Source organism: Andrographis paniculata, unplaced genomic scaffold (genome assembly GCF_009805555.1).
Source record: "Andrographis paniculata isolate CXL003 unplaced genomic scaffold, ASM980555v1 Contig58END, whole genome shotgun sequence".
In the NCBI taxonomy this organism is placed as follows: Eukaryota; Viridiplantae; Streptophyta; class Magnoliopsida; order Lamiales; family Acanthaceae; genus Andrographis; species Andrographis paniculata.
The window spans coordinates 2052097-2077428 of NW_026137593.1; the positions used below are offsets into that span (position 1 = coordinate 2052097).

At 42.3% G+C, this 25332-nt stretch overlaps 3 protein-coding genes across 6 annotated transcripts in view; 2 read left to right on the forward strand and 1 right to left on the reverse strand.

The window, feature by feature from the left end:
- Nucleotides 1-25332, forward strand: part of LOC127257654 (uncharacterized) — a 113709-nt gene that overhangs the window by 57770 nt on the left and 30607 nt on the right. The gene's annotated exons all lie outside the window — the stretch shown is intronic.
- LOC127257709 (uncharacterized) lies at nt 1231-2682 on the forward strand. Its single transcript, XM_051284176.1, has one exon. The coding sequence runs from the start codon at nt 1231-1233 to the stop codon at nt 2680-2682; it is 1452 nt and encodes a 483-aa protein (XP_051140133.1).
- LOC127257656 (uncharacterized) lies at nt 7263-11583 on the reverse strand. Of its 3 annotated transcripts, none has more exons than XM_051284119.1 (6): nt 9780-11583; nt 9508-9707; nt 9314-9430; nt 9043-9240; nt 8830-8961; nt 7263-8759 (listed from the first exon to the last, which is right to left on the reverse strand). In XM_051284119.1, the coding sequence occupies exons 1-6, from the start codon at nt 10324-10326 to the stop codon at nt 8154-8156; spliced, it is 1800 nt and encodes a 599-aa protein (XP_051140076.1). In that variant the 5' UTR covers nt 10327-11583; the 3' UTR covers nt 7263-8153. The 3 variants fall into 3 exon arrangements, with proteins under 3 accessions (XP_051140076.1, XP_051140075.1, XP_051140074.1); XM_051284118.1 differs by having other exon boundaries at nt 9508-9710; XM_051284117.1 differs by having other exon boundaries at nt 9508-11583.

Genomic DNA, 25332 nt, shown 5'->3' on the forward strand with positions numbered 1-25332 from the left:
TTTTTAATATAGGGTACCTAACTATGCGTATCTAATCGGGACCTTCATATTCATGCTATATATTCATTTAATATTTTTTAAACTGGAATAATTATTGACTATGCTACTTCATATAAAAAATAAATATTAGATATAATATATTTTTTTAAAAAAATATTAAAAGACTGTTGTTGAGCGCAAAATAAAGGATAGGTTTTTAGGAAATGGGTCTGCCAAGATTAAGTCATTCGAAACGTCCAATGGGCTTTTTGAAAGTCCAACTATGATTGCAGTAACCGGGTCGGATGGGTCTTGAGTCTGATCAAACCTGGTCGGGTAAATCCCCAAGGTCGGACGGATGAAGAGATTAGACCTGGTCGGGACCAAATAGTTCGGACGTCAAAATCGGACCTAGTCAAGACAAAGTCTGAGGGTCGGATTTAAGAAAGTCGGACAGGTGATAAGATTGGACCTGGTCGGGACCAAATAGTTCGGATAGAGAAGTCGGACCTAGTCGGGACAAATTCCAAGGGTCGGGCATAAGAAGGTTAGATATTGAAGTCGGACCAAGTTCAAATGTTAGGTATTAAAAGTAGATATCCTATAGGTCGGGTAAAATGCGGTTTTCTGGTAGTGGGGGGTAGTTTCGAATTGGTGAGCGGTTTTAAAATCGGACGTGATAGGACGGTTCTCATACGTGTCGATAGAAGAGAATTTTTTGGGGAAGTTAACAGCGGTTATGGTAACCGACCGGATAGCGGTTCGAACCGTACCTTCGAGGGGTTATTTAAAGATCCTGTACGGTATAGAGAGGGCATCTTCAATCGACATCATATTCAAGGAAATCGCTTTTGGGGATCACCACTTTACTTTCCACTCTTTATTTTATTCTTATTTCATTCTACGGTGTTTAGAAGTTTCTAATTTCAGACATTCATCTATCAAATTCGGGAATATTTCTCTATTTTCGAATTTTACTTTTTATTGTTGAAAAACGCATCAACAATTTGGCGACCACAGTGGGAGTCGAGGCAAGATTGCTGATCCTACGTCAACGGAGAGTTTCATACGATTGAGATCCGGCCGAATCATCGGAAGGATCCACATGGCAGGCTCACAGCCTCAATCATCTTCGGCACCGGTGGGAGAAACGGTTTCACCACCGGTCATGCCAAATACAAGAGAAATGCCACAAACACCCGCTGACTGGGTTCTTATGTTCAGCAATTGAACAACCAGCATAATTTGGCCATGCAGAATATGTTGCACGAGCAACAAATGTTGCGCGAGCAACAAAATCTTATGCAAAATACGTTAAATCAGGCGTTATCAAGGGTTACTTTGCAACCTATCCAGACGCCACCAGAACTATCACCATCCAGGTTACATACAAATTTTGCGGGGCCTTCGTATATGGACAACACTTTTCCAAGTGTTACCGCCCCAAGGGTTGACAGAGAAAAGACTCCTCTTAAATACCCGAATAACATTCCGTTGGGTGGTAGGACCGAGCCTACCGATCTCAGAGGGGACAGATTGGGAGGCCAGGCTCACAATCCTATTCAGGTATTGGATCCTGTCCCACCCAGAGTAGACCCAGAGGACATTGCTCAGGTTTTAAGGGTACATTTTGGAATGAACCCCCAGACAGTCAACAGACCTGCGTACCAAAGACCATTTCCAGAAAGAATAATCAACGAACATCCGCTCCCAAGGAATTACAGACCACCCGATTTTCATTCGTTTTCTGGAGAAGATGGGGCATCAACTATAGAACGTGTGGGACATTTCACAGCCCAATTAGGGGAAGTAGGCAATAATTCTTTCTATAAACTACAATTGTTCGGGTTATCACTTACAAGGACCGTTTTTTCATGGTTTGCAAATTTGCCACCCGGGCAGTTGCAAACCTGGGAAAGCCTGGAGGCAGTATTCCATGCAAGATTTTTTAATCCTCTCCCGACAGTCTCACTCACAGATCTTTTAGAGATCACACAGATGCCAGAAGAGACCGCGTATCAGTTTATTGAACGGATACGACTCATGAAAGGCAGATGCCCGACAATCATCGAAGAAAGTGAAATGACCAATTTGGTGGTCAGAAACATGCATTCCAGACTTCGGGAGGCATTGACAGCCCATGATGTTCAGGACTTGGCTAGTTTGGCCTCCAAAGCAGGGAGATTAGAATCTTTGTTCAGAGAAAAAGATCACAACTTTCGTCGGAACAGGGTACAGCAAATAGCTAGTGTTGATACAGAGATTTATTCACCAGAAGATGGAAATATTCTTGAAGAGATGGCAGCCGAAATTGTGAATGGCAAACCGTACGTATGCTCGAAACTAAAGCCATTGCCAGGAACAGAGGAGAGGGAGCAGCCGACTTTCGATGTATCCAAGGCCGACGAGATCTTCGATATTCTATTGGCAGACGGGCAGATTCGTATTCCTAAAGGGCAAAGTTTGGCAACGAAGGAGGAAATAAAGGGAAGGCCATACTGTAAGTGGCATAATTCCTTTACTCATTACACTAATCAATGCACACATTTCCGAAAGGAAATACAGAAGGCTATCAAAGCAGGGAGATTCAAATATGTAACAATGGGAGTAGAGCATCAGCCCTTCCCAAAAGTAACTACTGCAATGATCTCTTTGCGGTCTTCACAAGTTGTGCAAAGTGATGATGAAGAAGACACCGGATGAAAAGAACGCAAACCTAAAGAACGAGAATCCAATCAAGAAGTGAAGTTCAAAGTTTGCGAAACTAGAGTGGCAGAGAAATGGGACAGAGGAGACGGGTCGTTCAAGGTAGAATTGAAAGATAAAGTTGTGGTACGGGACCGACTAACACGCAAACCACATCCAGTCCAAGAGAAATGGAGCCGAAACAGAAAGCCTCTGCCAATAGACATAGACCCTTGATTTCCAGGTATGAATCGCACACAAATATGCAGCACGAAATGGAAAGCGAACAGATAAGGGCAAGGAGAAGAAAGAATCATCACCTAAAAGGAAGGACGTGAATGACGAAACAGAGGAGTAAGAGGAGAGCAGCAAGCCGATCAAGAAGGCCAGATGTTTTCGATGTCAATTCTGCAAATGGATCAATATTGATCCTGAAAATAGAAATTGCAAAGGAAGAGACGCCCGAGATTATTTTCGGATCACTTGCCCCAGAAGAGACGAAAGTTTTGCGCAACAAGATAGTAAAACTTGATAAAGCAGGATTCGAGGTCAGGATGACGGATATGCGTTGGTTCGTTGAAGAAGAACCCATTTGGGCTAAGTTCGAGGAGAAGGAAGAACCAGAATGGGCAGCAATGGTTGGCAGACCCCCACCTATGGTTTTTCCACCTATACCAGAAGGGGCAATCCCGCATTTAAAACTACTCTATGTTAACGCTCACATATGTGGTAAGCCAGTTAACAAGGTTTTTATGATAATGGGGCTGTTTTTAATGTCATGCCCCTCAAAACTTTAAGAAAATTGGGTAAAGAGATTGGTGATTTATCTCCGGTAGACATCGAGATGACAAGCTTCACAGGACAACCGACCAAGCCAGAAGGGATGATGGTGGCGCCCATTGAGGTTGGACCGAAGGTGATTTCGATTGTGTTTTTTGTTGTGGATGCCAATACTACCTACTCAGTTGTTTTGGGGCGAGATTGGATTTACGCTTCCAAATGTGTGCCTTCTTCTCTCCATCAACAAATTATGTTTTGGGAAGGAGATCAGGTTTTCACCATGGAAGCCAGTACGAATCCGTTCAGCTCTACAGAAGGAGTGGAAGAATCGGTTCTTTATACGGAATACATACCACCTATTTCACGGACAACCATGGTAGATGAGTATCCCTGGAAGGGTTGTAAGCTCACTACGTAGGGTTGCATGTTACATTAGAAACAATTTTATGTTTTTATGGCTCTGTTGTTAGCCAAAATAAACTTTTACTTGAAGTTAATTTATGGAAGAAATAAATAAATGTGATAAACTAATTAGACAGTTCTATTTAAACCAATTAATGGTTAGACTACATAATAGTAAAATTTCCAACAATAATGTTGGCGAAGAGGAAGGTTTTCGCTGGCCAGATCTCCTGGAAAAGACAGAAACTTCTTTGTCAAGTCAGGACCCCCTCATTGAATATAATGTGGGAACCAAACAGATACCCAAGATGGTTAGGGTAAGTGGTTTACTGACAAAAAGTCAACAGGAGCAAATGGTAGCGCTAATTCGAGATCACAAGGAATGTCTGGCATGGGATTATTCCGAAATGCCCTGATTAGCGCGCAGTTTAATAGAACATAGGTTGCCTATTAAAAAGGGGTTTAAACCTTACAAGCAACCACCAAAGAGGGTAAGTCCAAAATTGATGCCCCAAATCAAAGAAGAAATTGAGAAGCTACTAAAGGTTGGTTTCATTCGTCCATGTCGATATGCGGAATGGTTAGCCAATATCGTTCCGGTAACCAAAAAAAATGGAAAGATCCGAATTTGCATCGACTTCAGAGATCTCAATCTCGCCACTCCAAAAGATGAATATGTTATGCCAATAGCAGACATGTTGATCGATTCTGCGGCGAGACACCAGATTTTGAGTTTAAAGGACGGATACGCAGGGTATAATCAAATTTCATTAGCAGAAGAGGATATACCCAAAAACTGCATTTAGGTGCCCAGGAGCGTTGGGAATTTATGAATGGACAGTTATGCCATTCGGTTTAAAGAATGCAAGGGCGACCTACCAACGGGCTATGAACACTATCTTTCATGATCTTATTGGGCGGTCAATGGAGGTATATATTGATGATGTGATCATTAAGTCTACCGACTTTGATTCACATTTGGTTGATTTAAAAAATGCTTTTATTCGGATGAAGCAGTACAACCTGAAAATGAACCCAACGAAATGTGCCTTTGGAGTTTCGGCGGGGAATTTCTTGGGGTTCTTAGTACATGAAAAGGGAATAGAGATTGACGCGAACAAAGCCAAAGCTGTTCTAACGATGCGATCGCCTCAGTCGGTCAAAGAAGTACAAAGTTTTTTGGGAAAGGTAAATTACCTAAGGCGTTTTATATCAAACGCTGCGGGGAAATTAAAACCTATCACAAAATTATTATGGAACAAGGCTACGGATTTTTCTTGGGGTCGGGACCAACAGAAGGCATTGGAGGAAATCAATGAGGCATTGGTTAACCCGCCTGTGCTGGTCCCTCTAAGAGGCGACCGACCTCTTCGGTTATATTTGGCGAACAGTTTTGATGTGGTAAGCAGTCTCTTGGTACAAGAATGGGAAGATGGTAAGGAAAGAGCCATTTATTATCTAAGCAACACTTTAGCAGGACCTGAGTTGAATTACAGTATGCCCGAAAAAATGTGTTATTCTTTGGTCTTTGCCTGCACTCGGTTGGAACATTATATTCTGCCTAGAGAAACCGAAGTGGTTTCTAAAATGGATTTGATCAGACTAATGTTGCACAGACCAACCATGCAGGGTAGATTAATGAAATGGGCTATTAAGCTGGCTCCTTTTGCACTACGCCACCGACCTCTCAAAGCTGTGAAAGGACAAGTTGTGGCTGATTTGTTGGTTGAGTTTACAAGTGATGGATCATCAGAAAACAAAATAATGCCATATATTGGCACCAGTCCTTGGAAAATGTTTTTTGATGGTTCCCGTTCGAAAGGAAAGTCGGGAGCAGGAGTGATACTAGAAGGACCAGGAGGCGGCAAAATTAATTTGCAGCTTCAAATGGAAGATATGACACATAACTCTGCAGAATATGAAGCACTGATTTTGGGTCTGGAAGCACTTATCGCTAAGGGAGTGCAGTCTGTGTTAATCTCTGGGGATTCTCAACTTGTTATCAACCAAGTACTGAAACGGTACGCGTGTAATTTTCCCCATTTGCATAGATACCGAGATGTAGTGCTACACTTATTATATAGAATCGGGGAAGTAGTCTTTGAGCATGTATCAAGAGCGGAAAATCAGTTGGCTGATAATTTGGCTCAGAGCGCTTGTCAACAGTTGATTGGCAGTCTCGATTCTGGGACTGATTGGAGAACAGAGATTATGGAATATTTGGAATCTCCAAATTCTACTGCTCCGGTTCGTGTTCACTTAAAGGCTTTGCGTTTTCAGCTAATTAATGGGATTTTATATAAAAGAACCTTTGAAGGGGTTTTGTTGAGGTGTTTGGGACCTGATGAAACTATTAAAATAATGGAGGAGGTCCATGGAGGAATGTGTGGTGCGCATCGGGCAGGTTTAAATATGCGATGGGCCATTCATCGTATGCGATTCTATTGGCCGAAGATTTTTTATGATTGTATCAGATTTGCCAAGGGATGTCAAGAGTGCCAGAAGCATGGTCCTTTACACTATTTGCCAACAGTGGATTTGCAGACAATGGTTAAACCTTGGCCATTCAAAGCTTGGGCATTGGATGTAATTGGAAAGATTCATCCGACCTCGTCGAAACAACATTCTTTTATTCTGGTGGCGACTGATTATTTCACCAAATGGGTAGAAGCAGTTCCCTTGAAGAATGCGACGCAGAAAGAAGTGATCGAATTTGTACTCAATCATATCATCTATCGATTTGGAATTCCTCACACTCTCACAACCGATCAAGGGTTGATGTTTACTGGGGAAAAGTTTATTGAGTTTTTGGCCGAATACAATGTCAAATTACACCATTCTTCACCGTATTATCCACAGGCGAATGGATTGGCCGAAGCAGCAAATAAAATTATTATTGGCATTATCCGGAAAATGGTGGAGGAGAATCCAAGGAAATGGCATATTCTGCTCTCTCAAGCATTGTGGGCTCATCGAAACAGTAGAAGTACTTCTACTGGATTCTCCCCGTACCAATTAACATTCGGGCAAGATGTAGTATTACCTGCAGAATTTGTCGTGCCTTCACCCAGGGTGACCAGTACAACAGCCTATGTTGATGAGATGTATTTACAAAAGATGTGGCAACAATTGGAAGAGTTAGATACAGATCGATTGAACGCATTGGACTAAGTAATTAAGCAGAGTGAGATTAGGGCAAAATATTACGGAAAAATGGTGGTCCCAAAGCTCTTTGCAGAAGGCGATCTGGTCTGGAAGACAATTTTGCCGACCTATAAGAAAGTAGATCAATTGGGAAAGTGGTCTCCCAACTAGGAAGGTCCTTTCATCATTCATAAGGTAATTGGAAATGGAGCCTTTATTATCATAAATCAAGAGGGAAAAATGGTACATGAGAATATCAATGCTAAGTATCTAAAAAGGTATTACCCTGCCTTTTCGGAACTTAGTCATTGATTATTTAAAAAAAGAAAAAATCATAGGACCCTTTAAAGGGTTCGAACCCATTGGTAAAAAGGGTTCTCTAATCATCGGAAAGATTAATGGTGTCATCCCAGACTGCTGAGGTCGAGACCATTTCAGGTTCTTCATCCAGGAGATCATCCAAATCCAAGCGGTAGCGATCCCATTTGTCTTGCATGTCTTGAAGATTTTGCTCAGTTCGGGACTTCATGTCCTACAAAGAATGAATCTCTCATTCAGCGAGGACACTCAGTCTGGAGAGCGTTGATCTTTGTGGTTGAAAATCATTGTTCCAACTAAGGTCTGGGAGAATGGCGGTTACATGATGGTTTATCATGTCTAGATGATGGTCGAGGTCCGATATACGTGTGAGTATGTCGGTATAAGGTTCGTAGCTGGTAGATATATGCTCCATCAGTCGGATGGTATGATGAATGGTTCTCCTACCTCTGCCGGAGAATCTGAATTTGAAATCCAGCTGTTTCAGAACCTGTATCATATCTTCAGCGTGGTGGCCTGTGGGGTGCTTTCCTACTAAGAATGGTTGGAGAGCACCTTCCCAGTTTGAGAGAGGAACACGGAGGCGAGGAGAAACCATATTGCATGAAAAGTAATGGTGATGTTTTGGATTTGGAGGTACGGAGTTTATATAAGTATTCTGGTTTCTAAGTTAGGTGATTTAGTAATAGGCAATAAATACGGATCTGTGTTTGCTTGATTAGACTCAGTAAAAACACAGGAAAGATAGGATCTGTTTTCTAAAAATAGGAATTAATACAGGTTAAAACCAAATCAATGTACAATATATTTGAATTACATGGAGAGAAGCGCCCGTAAAGCAGCTTTTAGATCGGTCCATTTGAGTTCTGACTTAATGGCCCGACGACGTTGGTACGCTTCTTGGTGTCTCTGGACGAGTCTCGTTTGAATAGCTGCCTGAAGTGTTCGCAAAGACTGGCTTGGTTAAGGCAATGTGTTTCAACCAGACGACTTCCCTCCTGTATGCTATCATTTATAGCTTCCAATCGTTCTTGAAGTCGTCGTAGTTCTTCAGTCTTTTGGGCGATTTCAGTAGCTAATGTATGTCTCTCCTGCCGGAGCTCGTCCAGTCGGGCCCTAGCCACGTTGAGATCTTGGTCGGCCTTCTTCAAATCTGCTTCAATATTATTAGGATCTGCTGCCGGACGGGAGGAGGTCGCTTCGGATAATGGGGGTCGGATCAGAGGAAGTTCAGCTTGAAGTTCAGTGATCCTGGCCATCATCCGATCGAGAACTCGTGAAGCTCCCGACTCCAGGGCAGGTTGAACCAATAGGGTTATTGCGACTTGGACTAGCGCCGAAAGGTCAGCCAGTTCTAAGTCAGCAAAATCCAAATTGGCGCATCGTTCCACAATGGTTCTAACGGGAGTCGGGAGGTCTATTCGGGTCAAAATGTTCATCTCCTGAGCAGCCTGAACCAGAATAAGATTAGCAAGCTAAAAGACATGGCAAAATTTTTGAGAGATAAGGTCGGAAGGTTACTTGATTCAGGGCAGCTGTAGCCTCAGAAGGGGCCATAAGTTGGAAAATTGAGGGGTTGACTGGTCGGGTGATCGGACCAGCAACTGATTCATCCCCTGGTTGAAGTTGTTGGGCGGCTGCTAAATCCATAGCCTGAATAGAAGACAAAAGTTTTCAGCACCGTTGGATGGGCGAAAAATAAAATCCCAAAAATGGATGAGAAAGGGTATCAACCGGATCCAGCGGGGCAAAATTAACGGAAGCTTCACCCGATTTTGAGGAGGAAATTTCCTCTACATCATGGGGTGGTTGGACTGGTTCGGGTTGGACTGGTTCGGGACCGGCAAGAGGAACCTCATCTTGCTGAACAAGCGGGTCGGGTAAAGCCACAACCTGGTCGAGGTCGGGTAATACCACATCTTCAATAGGTGCCTGGACCAAATAGGTTTTAGGTATCAAGAGTTTTTATCAAAAGGATGATGTTGAAAGAAAATTTAGCGCTTACTTGTTGAGGTTCTGCAACTTGGTCGGGGAGGACAACAGGTTGGTCGGGCATCACCACAACCATGTCCGACGCTGGGGGAGGAGGTAGCCTGCCCATCGATTCGCCTGGTCGGTGTGCCTACAATAAAAGGTTTGAAGTTATTGTTTAAAATTAATATTTTGTTGGTCTAAGGAATGTCGGAAACTATCTTTTACCTCTGATTGTCTGGGAGTCGGTTGTGTGGTGATCGGGACTATGGCTAGTTGTTCTGTGGTCCGGACCACAGATGGTTGTTCTATGGCCGGGACGGCAGTTGATTGGGACGAAGATAAATTAATGGGAAGTTGTGCCTCGGGTGATTGTTGATCGGTCGGTTGAGACGTGGTCGGGCCAGTGGTCGGGAGCATTGAAGGATCTTCTGAAGTAGACATATTGGAGTTAAAAAGGGGCCGTATGAAAATAACATAGGGAAAGGAACAAAACTTACCAAATTGTTGCCTTAGATACTTTGGCATCCCACTGGTATCTATTGGCAGAGAAGCCAAAGATTCCTCGATGGCCTGCCTATCGATAGCATGAGTGGCCTTTGTGTTTTGTCTTTTTGCTCCCGACCCACCTGCCACAGGTGCTTGCCTTTTCCTTCCTCTGACTGCCAGTCGGGGGGAGCCAAGAGCCAGAGCTGGGGGTGGAGCAAGCCTCCCGACCAGTTGGTCAGTCGAAGGGGCAAGTAAAGACCAGGTGGCCGACCACCAGGTGGGAAAATTTTCGGTTGTCGAAGGTTTTGGGCAAAAAGGGAGAAATGAATTCGAGGTGATGTAGCTGGTAAGTTGAGAAATATAGGTCGAGATGAGTTCGGGAATTACCAAACCCTCGGGGCTTTGAAATATGAGGTGAGGGCTGGCTAATGGTCCTGGTATGCCCTGGCAGCAACCAAATTGCCTCGACAAAAATTGAGGTTGGTAATTGTAAGTAAAAAATGATCTACGATTCTTCTTATCCGACCTCCTACTAGAAAAAAGAGATCGGGGCTTCATTGCGGCGTCCCAAGAAAAAATGTAGGTCGGGTGAGGGATAGGATCTGGACGAGTTAAAGGATAGGATGGGTCAGGATAAAGGAAGAAAAGATCGGTCGAATATTACATTAAGGTTGTATATACAAAAAAACGGGAATTGTTCCGATCTTCGGTCAAAATTTGGGTTATTATAGAATCAGAGGATTTTAGACAAGAAGAGTTCGGGGTCAATCTGGCTAAGGCATAGCCAATAGACCTGTAAGGATTAGGAGAAATTGGGAGGCGACCAAAAAATACAGAGGGGAAGTATAGACGGAACCACAGTTCGAGGAACCAAAATGGTCCCGAGGCTGCAGTGTCCTCCTTTTTAGTATCTGTAAGACGGGAACTTACTCGGGTTAAACCTTCAAAGAGGTTGGCTAGAAATAAGGTACCTAAAGAAGAAAAATGACCACATGCCAAATAAATGGCTAGGTCAATATGAGTTGAAAGGACAAGTTTAGAAGGGGAAAGAATGATATATCTGTGAAAGATAAGAAGAAAGGAATGTAAGCTCAACATTCAAACTTTGTGCATACAAAAGAAATAAAAAAAAAAGAAGAAGATATACCTGCAGAGCCAAAAGAGGAGAAAAGCAGTGTGTTCCAACTCGGAAACAGGGGTATCCTCCTTACCCTGATACTTATTGACAAAGTATGTCCATCCTCTTTCTCTTTCGGGCAGTTTGGCCAGGGCCCAACCTTGATGGTTGGGGGGAAGTTCTTGATTTCCGAGAGAAACCAGAACAGGGTCATCTCCTGTGATCGGCAAATGCGCGATCACTGCAACATCCATTAGGGTTGGACCCATTGGACCTGAAGGGAGGAAAAAGGCACCTGTTTGCGAATACCAAAAAGCCGCCATGGCCATCAGAACTTTGTCGTGGAGGTAGAGGGGTTGCGTCGAAAGGAGGATAGCTTTATCGATTCCTTGGGTTTTCCATTGGTTTTCAAAATGAGGAAGGAGCCTCGCGTACCATTTCTGGTAAGCATCTTTTGGATCGGTCAAGTGAGTCTTGATGCTATCCAGAAGGCGTTCCGCTTTGAACGCTTCATTGTTGACGATAATAGGAGAAACTTGAACAATGATTGAGCTCATACGCTCAGCATACGCAGTAGTAGTGCAGTAAGGGCGGATTGTAGCGGTAAGAACTTTGGAAGATACAAGGGGTATTGAGGGTTCAGTTCCGTCGAAAGGGAGTGCAAGAACGTATTGGTTAGCCATTTACGCGAGGATGAGAAAAGATAGAAGAAAAAATTGAAGGAGAGAGCTATACGAGAGCAGAAAGGGTTTTAGAATTGTGAATGTGTAAGTTTGGGAAGATGAAGTTGGGGTTTAATATAAACCCTTTTGATTTGACGCGGCGCCGTGTGATGATCACACTGTAACCCTAAAACGTCACGTCTTCCGTAGTTTAAGGAGTGACATTTCGGCGGGAGGGGGCAACTTGTTGAGCGCAAAATAATGGATAGGGTTTTAGGAAATGGGCCTGCCAAGATTAAGTCATTCGAAACGTCCATTGGGCTTTTTGAAAGTCCAACTATGATTGCAGTAACCGGGTCGGATGGGTCTTGAGTCTGATCAAACCTAGTCGGGTAAATCCCCAAGGTCGGATGAATGAGGAGATTGGACCTGGTCGGGACCAAATAGTTCGGACATCAAAATCGGACCTAGTCAAGACAAAGTCTGAGGGTCAGATTTAAGAAAGTCGGACAGGTGATAAGATTGGACCTGGTCGGGACCAAATAGTTCGGATAGAGAAGTCGGACCTAGTCGGGACAAATTCCAAGGGTCGGGCATAAGAAGGTTAGATATTGAAGTCGGACCAAGTTCAAATGTTAGGTATTAAAAGTAGTTATCCTATAGGTCGGGTAAAATGCGGTTTTCTGGTAGTGGGGGGTAGTTTCGAATTGGTGAGCGGTTTTAAAGTCGGACGTGATAGGACGGTTCTCATACGTGTCGATAGAAGAGAATTTTTTGGGGAAGTTAACAGCGGTTATGGTAACCGACCGGATAGCTGTTCGAACCGTACCTTCGAGGGGTTATTTAAAGATCCTGTACGGTATAGAGAGGGCATCTTCAATCGACATCAAATTCAAGGAAATCGCTTTTGGGGATCACCACTTTACTTTCCAGTCTTTATTTTATTCTTATTTCATTCTACGGTGTTTAGAAGTTTCTAATTTTAGACATTCATCTATCAAATTCGGGAATATTTCTCTATTTTCGAATTTTACTTTTTATTGTTGAAAAACGCAGCAACAACTGTATTATAAAAAAAATTGTTAAAAGAGAAAAGAAAGAAAAAATCGAACTCCCAAAGTCATAGGACTGTAATGGACGAAAAGGCAAAGTATAAATATATAGTGGGTTGTCCATCATTTTCTTGGTCGTGGATGCACAATTAAAGCAATGTATTGTATTGTGTTTGTTGATTGACTTGAAAGCATTGCAACATCAACATGCCTACAATTCTACTTCAACCATGCAATTATTTTGATGCCAAATAACTCAATGCTCATTTCCCCAATATAATAATTTTATTTTTTTTGAAAAAAAAAATAAATAAGAACACAACTGCTTTGCACTTTAATTTGAGGGTTTGTATTGTTTTTTTTACTCGATTTTATTTTTTATTATACAATTGTTATATTTTCCAATAAAAATATATTATTTTTTTATAAAATAATAAATCGAAATACTATGTTTTTTTTAAAAAAATCAAACTCAAATACAATTCAAACAAACCCTAAATGCTATTCTATACATCCTATTTTCTCTTTACTCTTTTAGCTTTTACATTGGGTTTGCTTTACTTATATCTATAAATATATACATAATCTTTTATTATTTAATCTTTTTATATATTACACTAAATAACTATTTTATTATAAAATATTAAAAAAATAAAAAACACAAATTTTTACGTACCTTTCACATCATTATACAAAAAATTGTTATGTTTGTTATTTTTTAATTTTAAAATTTAAATCAATACTATTAACAATTTTTAATAAAAATATATTTTATTTACAAAATATCACCTTAAAATACTATTTAAACAAAAATTCAAATTAACATTTCATTTCAAATCACCAACAAACTAGCGAATATAAGACCCGGGGCAAAATTAAAGAATGGGCCTTATAGATATATATACTAGTCTGGGCTTAGACGGGCCCAGTCTGGGCCCATGCTCATTGTGAAGTGTTAAGCTTAGAAGAGGCCTATTGAAAACCGTTTTTTTTTTAATTTGGTTCTAGTTTTGGACCGGACTAAAACGGGTCGATCCGATTTGGACTGGCCGGGCTGGCCCAATGGACAAGTTGATTGGATCTAGAAACCAATACCTTTCTTTTGCAATTTGGGCTTCGTTTTCAATATTTGGGTTGGGCTTCCATAATAATTTTTATTTTGAATTAATATTTATTCATTTTGATCTATAATAAAATTTGTACATCAAGTCTCAAACATTCTGTAATTTTCTTTCTTTACAAACATTCAGTAATATTTTTAAAATATAAAATAATTAGTTATATTTAATTTGTATCACATTATATTATTGTTGATATTTTTTTTTCAACAATAAAAAGTAAAATTCGAAAATAGAGAAATATCTTCGAATTTGATAGATGAGTGTCTGAGATTAGGGATCTCTAAACACTGTAGAATATATAAAATAAAATAGCAAAAATAAAATAAAAGACTGAAAAATAAAGTGGTGATCCCCAAAAGTAATTCTCTTGAATTTTTTTCAATTGAAGATGTTTTTTTTCGAACAGTACGGAATCCTTAAATAACCCCTTGAAGATGCGGTTCGAACCGCTGTCTGGTCGGTTACCATAACCGCTGTTAACCACCCCAAAAGTTCTCTTCTATTGACACGTGTGACAACCGTCCTACCACGTCCGACCTTCAAAAACCGTTCACCAGTTGAAACTATCCTCCACTATCAGGAACTGCCTTCTCACCCGACCTGCAGATTAGCTACTTCACTACCCGACATTGTTACGCCCGACCTTATACTGCCTTATCTCCATAGCAGACCTAACTGTGCCCGACCATCGAACTCGGCATGATTATACACGACCTCAGCGCCCGTCCTTTGGGATTTGTCCCGACCAGGTCCGACTTCAATGTCCGACCTTATTAGGTCCTGACCAGATCCGACTTCAGTACCCGACCTCATTACGTCCAACCATTGAAATTGACCAGACCAGGTCCAGCTTCATCATCCGTCCGACTTTTGAGATTGACCCGACCAGGTCCGACCTTATCGTCCGACCTTAAGCTTGTCCGACCAGGTCATTGCAGCTATATTTGGAATCTCGAAAGCCCACTAAAATTTTGAATAAATATTAACCTAATTTGGTAGGCCCATTCTCTAAAACCCTACTGTTGATGTAATTTTTCAACAAAAATAAAGTAAAATTCAAAGATATAGAAAATATCCTTAAACTTGATTAATTAGTGCCTGAGATTAGGAATCTCTAAACACTGTATGGTACAGAAAATAAACTGGAAAATAAAAGACTGAAATTTAAAGTGGTGATCCCCAAATCTGACTTTGCTTTGTTGAAGTTGATTGAAGATGCCTTTTCTGACGGATTTGAATCCTTTAAATAGCCTTTCAGAGAAAACGGTTTGAACCGCCGTCTGGTCGGTTACAGCAACCGCTGTCAACCGACCACCAATTTCTCCTCTATTGACACGTATTACAACTTCCTTCAACCGTTCCCACCAGTCACAGAACTCAGACCTGCCTCTTACCCGACCTGCCTGTCCACTGCCAAATTACTTTTGCCCGACTTCGTCCTTCGCCCGACCTGCTTCTTCGCCCGACCTCACTTGGGCCGACCTCCGCATCAGCCGCCCTCCGTCTTTGACCGAAAACCTCCGCGTCTGTCCGTACCTCTTCCTTACCCGACCTTCCTCTTGACAGACCTCCGCGTCTGCCCGACTTCGCCTTTCATCCGATCTACGGTTTACCCAACTTGGGTACACCTTTTTTTTTTAGACTCCGCCCGACCTGAATACAGCCCGAACTGCTGATCACGGACAACCATCTCTTGGTAGTACCTGAGTCTGGATTTGGATCAATTCTTGAGATCTTACCTTTCTTCCTTTGCCCGACCTTTATTCTGCCCGACCTCCAGACCTTTTGGCTTTCATTCAGACCCTACCCAGAATCCTACTGCCACTTACTATTATTATTATTTTTTGTGCTTAACACCTACTTACCATTTTTTGTGCTCAACAATTATTTAAATAAAAACAAATAAAATATATATTTTTCTTATCATCATATCACTTAATTTCAAAATTATTTGTTTTTCTGAAATGTTGCATAGCTCAAAGGAAGAAAAAGTTTTTTTTTGTAGCGGTTACAAGCGCATTTTGATATTTAAAAATCACCCGCAGTATCAATTTGGTAAAAGATATTTTCACACGTGGCGGTTTTTTATAGGTCCGTCACCCCACTGTTACTTACTGTCAGGGTAAAGTTGAATTTCCCGCCAACAACTTGCCTCCTCCAGCCAAACACCGAAACGTCACTCCTTGAACTGCGGAAGACGTGACGTTTGGGGTTGCAGAATGTGATCATTACACTGCTCTATGTTAAATCAAAAGGGTTTATGTAAAACCCTTCCCTCATCTTCCCAAATTCATGCATTCCAATTTCTGAAAATTCTCCCCTGTTTCTTCATCTAACCATTTCCTTTGATATTTCCTTCTTCTTTGTCTCCTACACCTTCACACAAATGGCTAACCAATATGTTCCTGCACTTCCTTTCGATGGGGCTGACCCTTCGGTGCCTTCTGTGGCTTCAAAAGTTCTCACTCCCACCATACGCCCTTACTGTACTACCACCGCACACGCTTAGTGCATGAGCTCTATTATTGCTCAAGTCTCTCCCATTGTCGTCAACAACGACGCATTCAAGCCAAAACGTCTCCTAGACAGTATCAAGACTCATCTCATTGATCCGAAAGATACCTATCGCAAATGGTAGGCAAGGCTTCTTCCCCACTTCGAGGACCAATGGAACAAACAGGGGGTTGATAAAACTATCCTTCTCTCAACACAACCTCTCTATATGCATGACAAAGTCCTACTTGCCATGGCAGCCTTTTGGCATTCTCAGGCGAGTGCCTTCTTCCTCCCCTCAGGTCCTATTGGACCGACCTTGATGGATGTGGTAGTTATTGCGCATCTACCGATTGTAGGCGAGGATCCTATTCTGATCTCCTTCGGAGGTCAAGAACCTTCTCCCAACCATCAAGGTTGGGCCCTCGCTAAACTTCCTGAAATAGAAAGGGGATGGACAAATTTTGTCAACAAGTATCAAGGTAAGGAAGGTACCCCTGTTTCCGAACTGGAACATACAGCCTTCCTACTCTTTTGGCTTTGCAGGTACGTCTTCTCCCTTTTAATTCCTTTTGTATCTTCGAAGTTTGGGTATTCAAGTTTAAATTTCTTTCTTCTTTCGTCACAGGTATATCATTCTCTCCTCCTCTAAACTTGTTCTTTCTACTCAAGTTGACTTAGCCATCCAACTGGCTTGCGGCCATTTTTTCTCATTGGGAACCTTGTTTTTAGCTAACCTTTTTTAAGGTTTAACTAGAGTGAGTTCCCGTTTAACTGATACTAAAAAGACAGACACTGCAGCCTCGGGACCATTCTGGTTCCTAGAACTGTGGCTCTGTCTGTACTTTCCTTCCGCATTTTTTGGTCGCCTCCCTATTTCTCCCAATCCTTATAGATCTATTGGTTATGCTCTAGCCAGATTAACCCCTAATTCTTCTTGTCTAAAATCATCCGATCCCGTAATAGCCCAAATTTTAACCGAAGATCGCAACAATTCCCGTTTTTACGTATATGCAACTTTAATACAGTATTCGACTGATCTTTTTTTCCTCTATCCTGACCCAACTCATCCTCTAACTCGTCCCGATCCTATCGCTCATCCGACTTACTCTTTTTCATGAGACGTTGCAATGAAACCCCAATCTCTTTTTTCCAGTAGGAGGTCGGATAAGAAAAACCGCAGGTCATTTTATACTTACAATTATCAACCCCAATTTTTGGCCAGGCAATTTGGCTGTTGTCAGGGCATACCGGGACCATTAGCCAGTCCCCACCTGATATTTCAAAGCCCAGAGGGACTGGTGATCCCCAAACTTATCCTGACCTATATTTCTCATCTCACCAGCTATATTACCTCCAATTCATACTTACCTTTCTGCCTGAAACCCTCTACGACTGAAACTTTTCCTGCCTGGTGGTCAGCGACCTGGTCTTTGCTTGCCCCTTCAACCGACCAACTGGTCGGGAAACTTGCTCCACCACCAGCCTTGGCCCTTGGCTCTCCTCATTTAGCAGCCATAAGGAGAAAAAGGCAGGCACCTGTTGCAGGCGGGTCTGGAGCGAAGGGGCAAAAGAAAAAGGCCAACCCTGCTATTGATAGGCAGGCTATTGAAGAATACTTTGCATCTCTGCCAGTAGACACCAGTGGGATGCCAAAATATTTGAGGCAACAATTTGGTAAGTCTTGTTCCTTTCAGTATCTCATTTTTCCTTGTGGACCTTTTAACTTCAATTCCTCTGTTTCAGAAGGTCCTTCATTGCCACTGACCACTGCTTCGTCTATCTCTCAACCGACCGACGATCCATCGACCGAGCATCAGCCACCTGTGGCACAATCTCCCATCAATCTAACTTCATCCCAATCGACCGCCACCCCGACCACAGAACAACCAACTGTGGCCCTAACCACAGAGCAGCTGACTGTGGTCCCGACCACAAAACCACCGACTGTGGTCCCGACCACCGAACAGCCGACTGTGGTCCCGACCACAGAACAACCAACTCCCAGGCAAACAGAGGTAAAATTGTTTCTGATATTCCTCAGAAAAGAAGAATGTCTATTTTAACCATTAACTCCAAACCTTTTACTGTAGGCACACCGACCTGAAGAATCGACGGGAAGGCAACTTCCTCTCCCATCGCTTCCAGCGTCTGATGTGGTCGCGGCGGTGCCCGACCAACTCGTTGCTCTCCCCGATCAAATTGCGGAACCACAACAAGTGAGCGCCATATCTTTTACAATGTTGCCCTTTTATAGACTTTCTGATACTTAAAACCTATTCCGACCAGGCACCAATTGCAAATGTGGTACTGCCTGAACCTGACCAGGTCGTGGAATTGCCCGACCCAGTCGCTCAACAAATCGATGAGGTTCCTCCTGCTGCCCCTGAACCAGTCCAACCAGACCTACCACCTCACGATATAGAAGAAATTTCCTCTTCAAAGTCAAGTGAAGCCTCTGTCAATTTTGCCGCGCAGGGTTCGGTCAATATTCTTTCTTATCCAATTTTAATTTTCTCCCCTAATTTTCTCCCCTCCAATGGTGCTAAATATTCTTTATTCAGGATATGGAACTAGCAGTCGCCCATCACCTTCAACTAGAGGATGAGTCGGTTGCTGGCCCGACCATTCGCCATGGCAACTCTGCAGTTTTCCAACTCATGGCCCCTTCTGAGGCTACGGCCGCCCTCAATCAGGCAAACTTTAACCTTATATCTCAAAGAATTCACCATGTTTTCTTAATTTACTATCCTTTTCCTAGCTTAGGCTACCCAGGAAATGAATGTTTTGGCCCGAATAAACCTCCCGACCTCTATTAGAACTATTGTAGAACGCTGCGCCAATTTGGATTTTGCTGACTTGGAAGTAGCTGACCTCTCGGCACTAGTTCAGGTCGCAACAACCCTGTTGGTTCAGCTCGCCTTGGAGTCGGGAGCTTCCCCTGTTGTTGATCGGATAATGGCCAGGATCACCGAACTTCAAGCCGAACTCCCTCTGATCCGACCCCCATCATCCGAGGCAACCTCATCTCAACTGGCTGTGGATCCCACTAATCTTGAAGCAGATTTGAAAAAGGTCGATCAGGATCTTAACATTGCTAGGGCCAGACTGGACGAGCTCCGACAAGCAAGACATATATTAGCTACTGAAATCTCCCACAAGACAGAAGAACTTCGACGTCTCCAAGAACAACTGGAATCTCTGGATGATAACATTCACGAAGGAAGTCGTCTAGTTGAGGCACGTTGCCTTAACCAAACAAGTCTTTGCGAGCAACTTCAGACGGCTATACAAATGAGGCTTGTCCAGAGGCATTAAGAAGCTTATCAACGTCGGCGGGCCATCAAATCAGAACTAAAATGGACCGACCTCAAAACTCCTTTAAGGGCTCTTCTTTCTATGTAATCCAAATGTCATGTATATAGCTCCAGACTTAACTTGTATATAATTCCTATTTTCATAACATAGATCCTACCTTCCTTACGTTTATACTAAGTCTAACATACAAACACAGATCCATGTTTATTGCCTATTAATAAACCACCTAAATTAGAAACCAAAATATCTATATAAATTCCGTACCTCCAACCTCAAACGTCATCATCATTACTCTTTTATTCAACATGGTTTCTCCTCGCCTTCGCATTCCTCTTTCCAACTGGGAAGGTGCTCTCCAACCATTCTTAATAGGAAAGCATCCCATAGGTCACCACGTTGAAGACATGATACAGGTTTTGAAACAAATGGATTTTAAATTCAAATTCTCCGGTAGAAGCAGGAGAACCATTCATCGTACCATCCGATTGATGGAACGTATATCCACCAGCTACGAACCCTACACCGACATACTTACACGTATATCAGATCTTGACCATCATCTGGACATGATAAACCATCATGTAACTGCCATTCTCCCAGACCTTAGTTGGAACAACGATTTTCAACTACAAAGATCGACACTCTCCAGACTGAGTGTCCTTGCCGAACGAGAGAGTCAGTCCCTGCAAGATATGAAGGCCCGGACTGAACAAAATCTTCAAGACATGCAAGACCAATGGGATCGCTACCGTCTGGATTTGGATGACCTCTTGGATGAAGAACCTGAAATGGTTTCGGCAGGCTGGGATGACACCATTAACATCTCTGATGACTAGAGAACCCTTTTACTAATAGGTTCGAACCCTTTTAGAGGGTTCTTAAACTTGAGAAATAAAGATTAATGACAATGTTCTGAAAAGGCAGGGTAATACCTTTTCAGATACTTAGCATTAATATTTTCATGTACCATCTTTCCTTCTTGATTTATGATAATAAAAAATCCATTCCCGATTACCTTGTGAATGATAAACGGACCTTCCCAATTGGGATACCACTTTCCAAGTTAATCCACTTTCTTATATGTAGGCAGAATTGTCTTCCAGACTAAATCGCCTTTTGCAAAATGCTTAGGGAACACTCTTTTCCCATAGTATTTCACTCTAATTTCGCTCTGTCTAACCACCTGATCCAAAGCGTTCAATCGATCTGTATCTAATTCTTCCAATTGTCGCAACATCCTTCGTACGTACACCTCATCAATACAGGCTGTAGTATTGGTCACTTTAGGTGACTGCGTAACGAATTCTGCAGGTAACACAACATCTTGCCCAAACGTCAGTTGGTATGGAGAAAATCCAGTAGAAGTGTTCCTACTATTTCGGTGAGCCCACAGTGCTTGAGACAACAAAATGTGCCATTTCCTTGGATTTTCTCCTACCATTTTTCGGATAATGCCAATCACAATTTTATTCGCTGCTTCGGCCAACCCATTCGCCTGTGGGTAATATGGTGAAGAATGGTGCAACTTAATATTAAATTCGGCCAAGAACTCAACAAACTTTTCTCCGGTAAACATCAACCCTTGGTCGGTTGTGAGAGTGTGAGGAATTCCAAATCGATAGATGATATGATTGAGTACGAACTCAATCACTTCCTTCTGTGTCGCGTTCTTCAAGGGTACTGCTTCTACCCACTTGGTGAAATAGTCAGTCGCTACCAAAATAAATGAATGTTATTTTGACGAGATCGGATGGATTTTCCCAATTACATCCAACGCGCAGGCTTTGAATGGCCAAGACTTAACCATTGTCTGCAATTCTACTGTTGGCAGATGATTTAAAGGACCATGCTTCTGGCATTCTTGACATCCCTTGGCAAATCTGATACAATCATAAAAAATCTTCGGCTAATAGAATCTCATACGATGGATAGCCTATCGTATATTTAAACCTGCCCGATGCGCGCCACATATTCCTCCATGGACCTCATCCATTATTTTAATAGATTTCTCAGGTCCCAGACACCTCAATAAAACCCCTTCAAAGGTTCTTTTATACAGAACCCCATCAATAAGTTGGAAGCGCAAAGCCTTCAACCGAATGCCAACAGGAGTGGCAGAGCTTGGTGATTCCAAATACACCATAATCTTTGTTCTCCAATCAGTTCCAGAATCGGTACTGCCAATCATTTGCTGACAAGCATTCTGAGCCACATTGTCGGCCAACTGATTCTCTGCTCTTGGTACATGTTCAAAAACTACCTCCACAATTCTATATAACAAATGGCGTACCACATCTCGGTATCTACGTAAATGAGGAAAATTACAAGCGTACCGTTTCAACACTTGGTTAATAACGAGTTGAGAATCTCCATAAATTAAGACAGACTGTACTCCTTTAGTGATAAGTGCTTCCAAACCCAAAATCAATGCTTCATATTCCGCAGAGTTATGTGTCATCTCTTCCATTTGAAGTTGCAAACTAATTTTGCTGCCTCTTGGTCCTTCTAATATTACTCCCGCTCCTGACTTTCCTCTCGAATGAGAACCATCAAAAAATATTTTCCAATGACTGGTGCCAATATAGGGCATTATTCTGTTTTCTGATGACTCATCGCTTGCAAACTCAGCCAATAAGTCAGCCACAACCTGCCCTTTCACCGCTTTAAGGGGTCGGTGCCGCAGCGCAAAGGGAGCCAACTTAATAGCCTATTTCATTAATCTTCCCTGCATGGTTGGTCTGTGCAGAATTAATCTGACTAAATCCATTTTAGAAACCACATCGGTCTCTCTTGGCAGAATATAATGCTCCAACCAAGTGCAAGCAAAGACTAAAGAATAGCACATTTTTTCGGGCATACTGTAATTCAACTCTGGTCCAGCCAAAGTTTTACTTAAATAATAGATGGCTCTATCCTTACCATCTTCCCATTCTTGCACCAAAAAACTGCTTACAACATCAAAACTGTTCGCCACATATAGCCGAAGAGGTCGGTCACCTCTTGGAGGAACCAACACAGGCGGATTAATCAACGCCTCCTTGATTTTTTCCAATGCCTTCTGTTGCTCTTGACCCCAAGAAAAATTAGTGGCCTTATTCCGTAACAATTTTGTGATAGGTTTTAATTTCCCTGTTGCGTTTGATATGAAACGCCTTACGTAATTCACCCTTCCCAGAAAACTTTGCACTTCTTTGACCGACTGAGGCGACCGCATTGTTAGAACAGCTTTGGCTTTGTTCGCATCAATTTCTATCCCTTTTTCATGGACTAAAAACCCCAAGGAATTCCCTGCCGAAACTCCAAAGGCACATTTCGTTGGGTTCATTTTCAGGTTGTACTGCTTCATTCGTATAAAAGCATTTTTTAAATCAACTAAATGTGTATCAAAGTCGGTAGACTTAATGATCACATCATCAATATATACCTCAATTGACCTCCCAATCAGATCATGAAAGATGGTGTTCATAGCCCGTTGGTAAGTTGCTCCAGCATTCTTTAAACCGAATGGCATAACCGTCCACTCATAGATTCACAATGCTCCTGGGCATCTAAACGCAGTTTTAGGTATATCTTCTTCTGCCAATGAAATTTGATTATACCCCGCGTATCCATCCATTAAACTTAAAATTCGATGCCCTGCTACAGAGTCGATCAACATGTCTGCTATAGGCATGACATATTCATCTTTTTGAGTGGCAAGATTGAGATCTCTGAAATCAATGCAGATTCGGATCTTTCCATTTTCTTGGTTACCGGAACAATATTAGCTAACCACTCTGCATATCGACATGGGCGAATGAAACCAACCTTTAGCAGCTTCTCGATTTCTTCTTTGATCTGAAGCATCAATCCTGGACTCACTCTCTTTGGTGGTTGCTTATAAGGTTTAAACCCCTTTTTAATAGGCAACCTATGTTCTATTAAACTGCGCGCCAATCCGGGCATTTCGGAATAATCCCATGCCAGGCATTCCTTTTGATCTCGAATTAACGCTACCATTTGCTCCTATTGGTTTTTCGTCAATAAACCACTTACCCTGACCATCTTGGGTATCTGTTTGGTTCCCACATTATATTCAATGAGAGGATCCTGACTTGACAAAGAAGTTTCTGTCTTTTCCAAGAGATCAGGCCAGCGAAAACCTTCTTCTTCGCCAACATTATTGTTGGAAACTTTATTATTATGTAGTCTAACCATTAATTGGTTTAAATAAAACTGCCTAATCATTTTATCACATTTATTTATTTCTTCCATAATTAAACTTTAAATAAATAAGAGTTTATTTTGGCTAACAACAGAGCCATAATACAGAAGATTATTTCTAATGAAACACACAACCCTGCGTAGTGAGCTTACAGCCCTTCCAGGGATACTCGTCTACCATAATTGTCCGTGAAATCGGTGGAACATACTCCGAATAGAGAACCGACTCTTCCACTCCTTCTGTAGAGCCGAACGGGTTGGTACTAGCTTCCATGGTGAAAACTTGATCTCCTTCCCAAAACATGATCTGTTGATGGAGTGAAGAAGGCACGCACTTGGAAGCGTGAATCCAGTCTCGCCCCAATAAAACTGAGTAGGTGGTATTGGCATCTACGACAAAAAACACTGTCGAAATCACCTTTGGTCCGACCTCAATGGGTGCCACCATCATCCCTTCTGGTTTGGTTGGTTGTCCCATGAAGCTCGTCATCTTGATATCTACTGGAGACAAATCGCCAACCCCTTTGCCCAATTTTCTTAAAGTTTTGAGAGGCATGACATTGAAAACAACCCCATTATCGATGAAAACCTTGTTAACCGGCTTACCACATATGTGAGCGTTAACATACAGTGGTTTTCAGTGCGGGATCACTCCTTCTGGTATAGGTGGAAAAACCATAGGTGGGGGTCTGCCAACCATCGCCGTCCATTTTGGTTCTTCCTCTTCCTCGAACTTTGCCCAAATGGATTCTTCTTCGGCGAACCATCGCATATCCTTCATCCTGACTTCGAACCCTGCTTTATCAAGCTTCACTATCTTGCTGCGCAAAACTTTCGTCTCTTCTGGGGCAAAAGATCCGAAAATTATGTCAAGAGTCTCTTCCTCTACATCTTCTATTTCAGGATTAATATTGATCCACTTGCAGAATTGACATCGAAAACACTTGGCCTTCTTGATAGGCTTGCTAGTCTGCCAATGCTCCTCAGGTCTCTCACTCGAGCTTTTCCTTTTGGGCGATGATTCTTTCTTTTCCTTACCCTTATCTACTCGTTTTCCATGCCGAGCCGCATACCTGCGCTTAGCATTACGAATTTGTGTGCGATTCATACCTGGAAATCGAGGATCTATGTCTATTGGCAGAGGCTTTCTATTCCGGCTCCACTTCTCCTGGACTGGATGTGGTTTGCGCGTTGGTCGGTCTCGTACCACGACTTTATCTTTCAATTCCACTTTGAAAGACCCATCTTCTCTGTCTCATTTCTCCGCCACTCTGTTTTCACAAACTTTGAACTTCACTTCTTGATTGTGTTCCCGCTCTTTGGGCTTGCGTTCCTTTCATTTGGTGTTCTCTTTATCATCACTTTGCGCATCTTGTGAAGAATGCAGGGAGATCATTGCAGTAGTCACTTTTGGGAACGGCTGATGTTCTACTCCCATTGTTACATACTTGAATCTCCCTGCTTTAATAGCCTTCTGTATTTCCTTTCGGAAATTTGTACATTGACTAGTATAATGCGTAAAAGAATTATGCCACTTACAATATGGCCTTCCCTTTATTTCTTTCTTCGTTGCCAAACGCTGCCCTTTAGGAATGCGA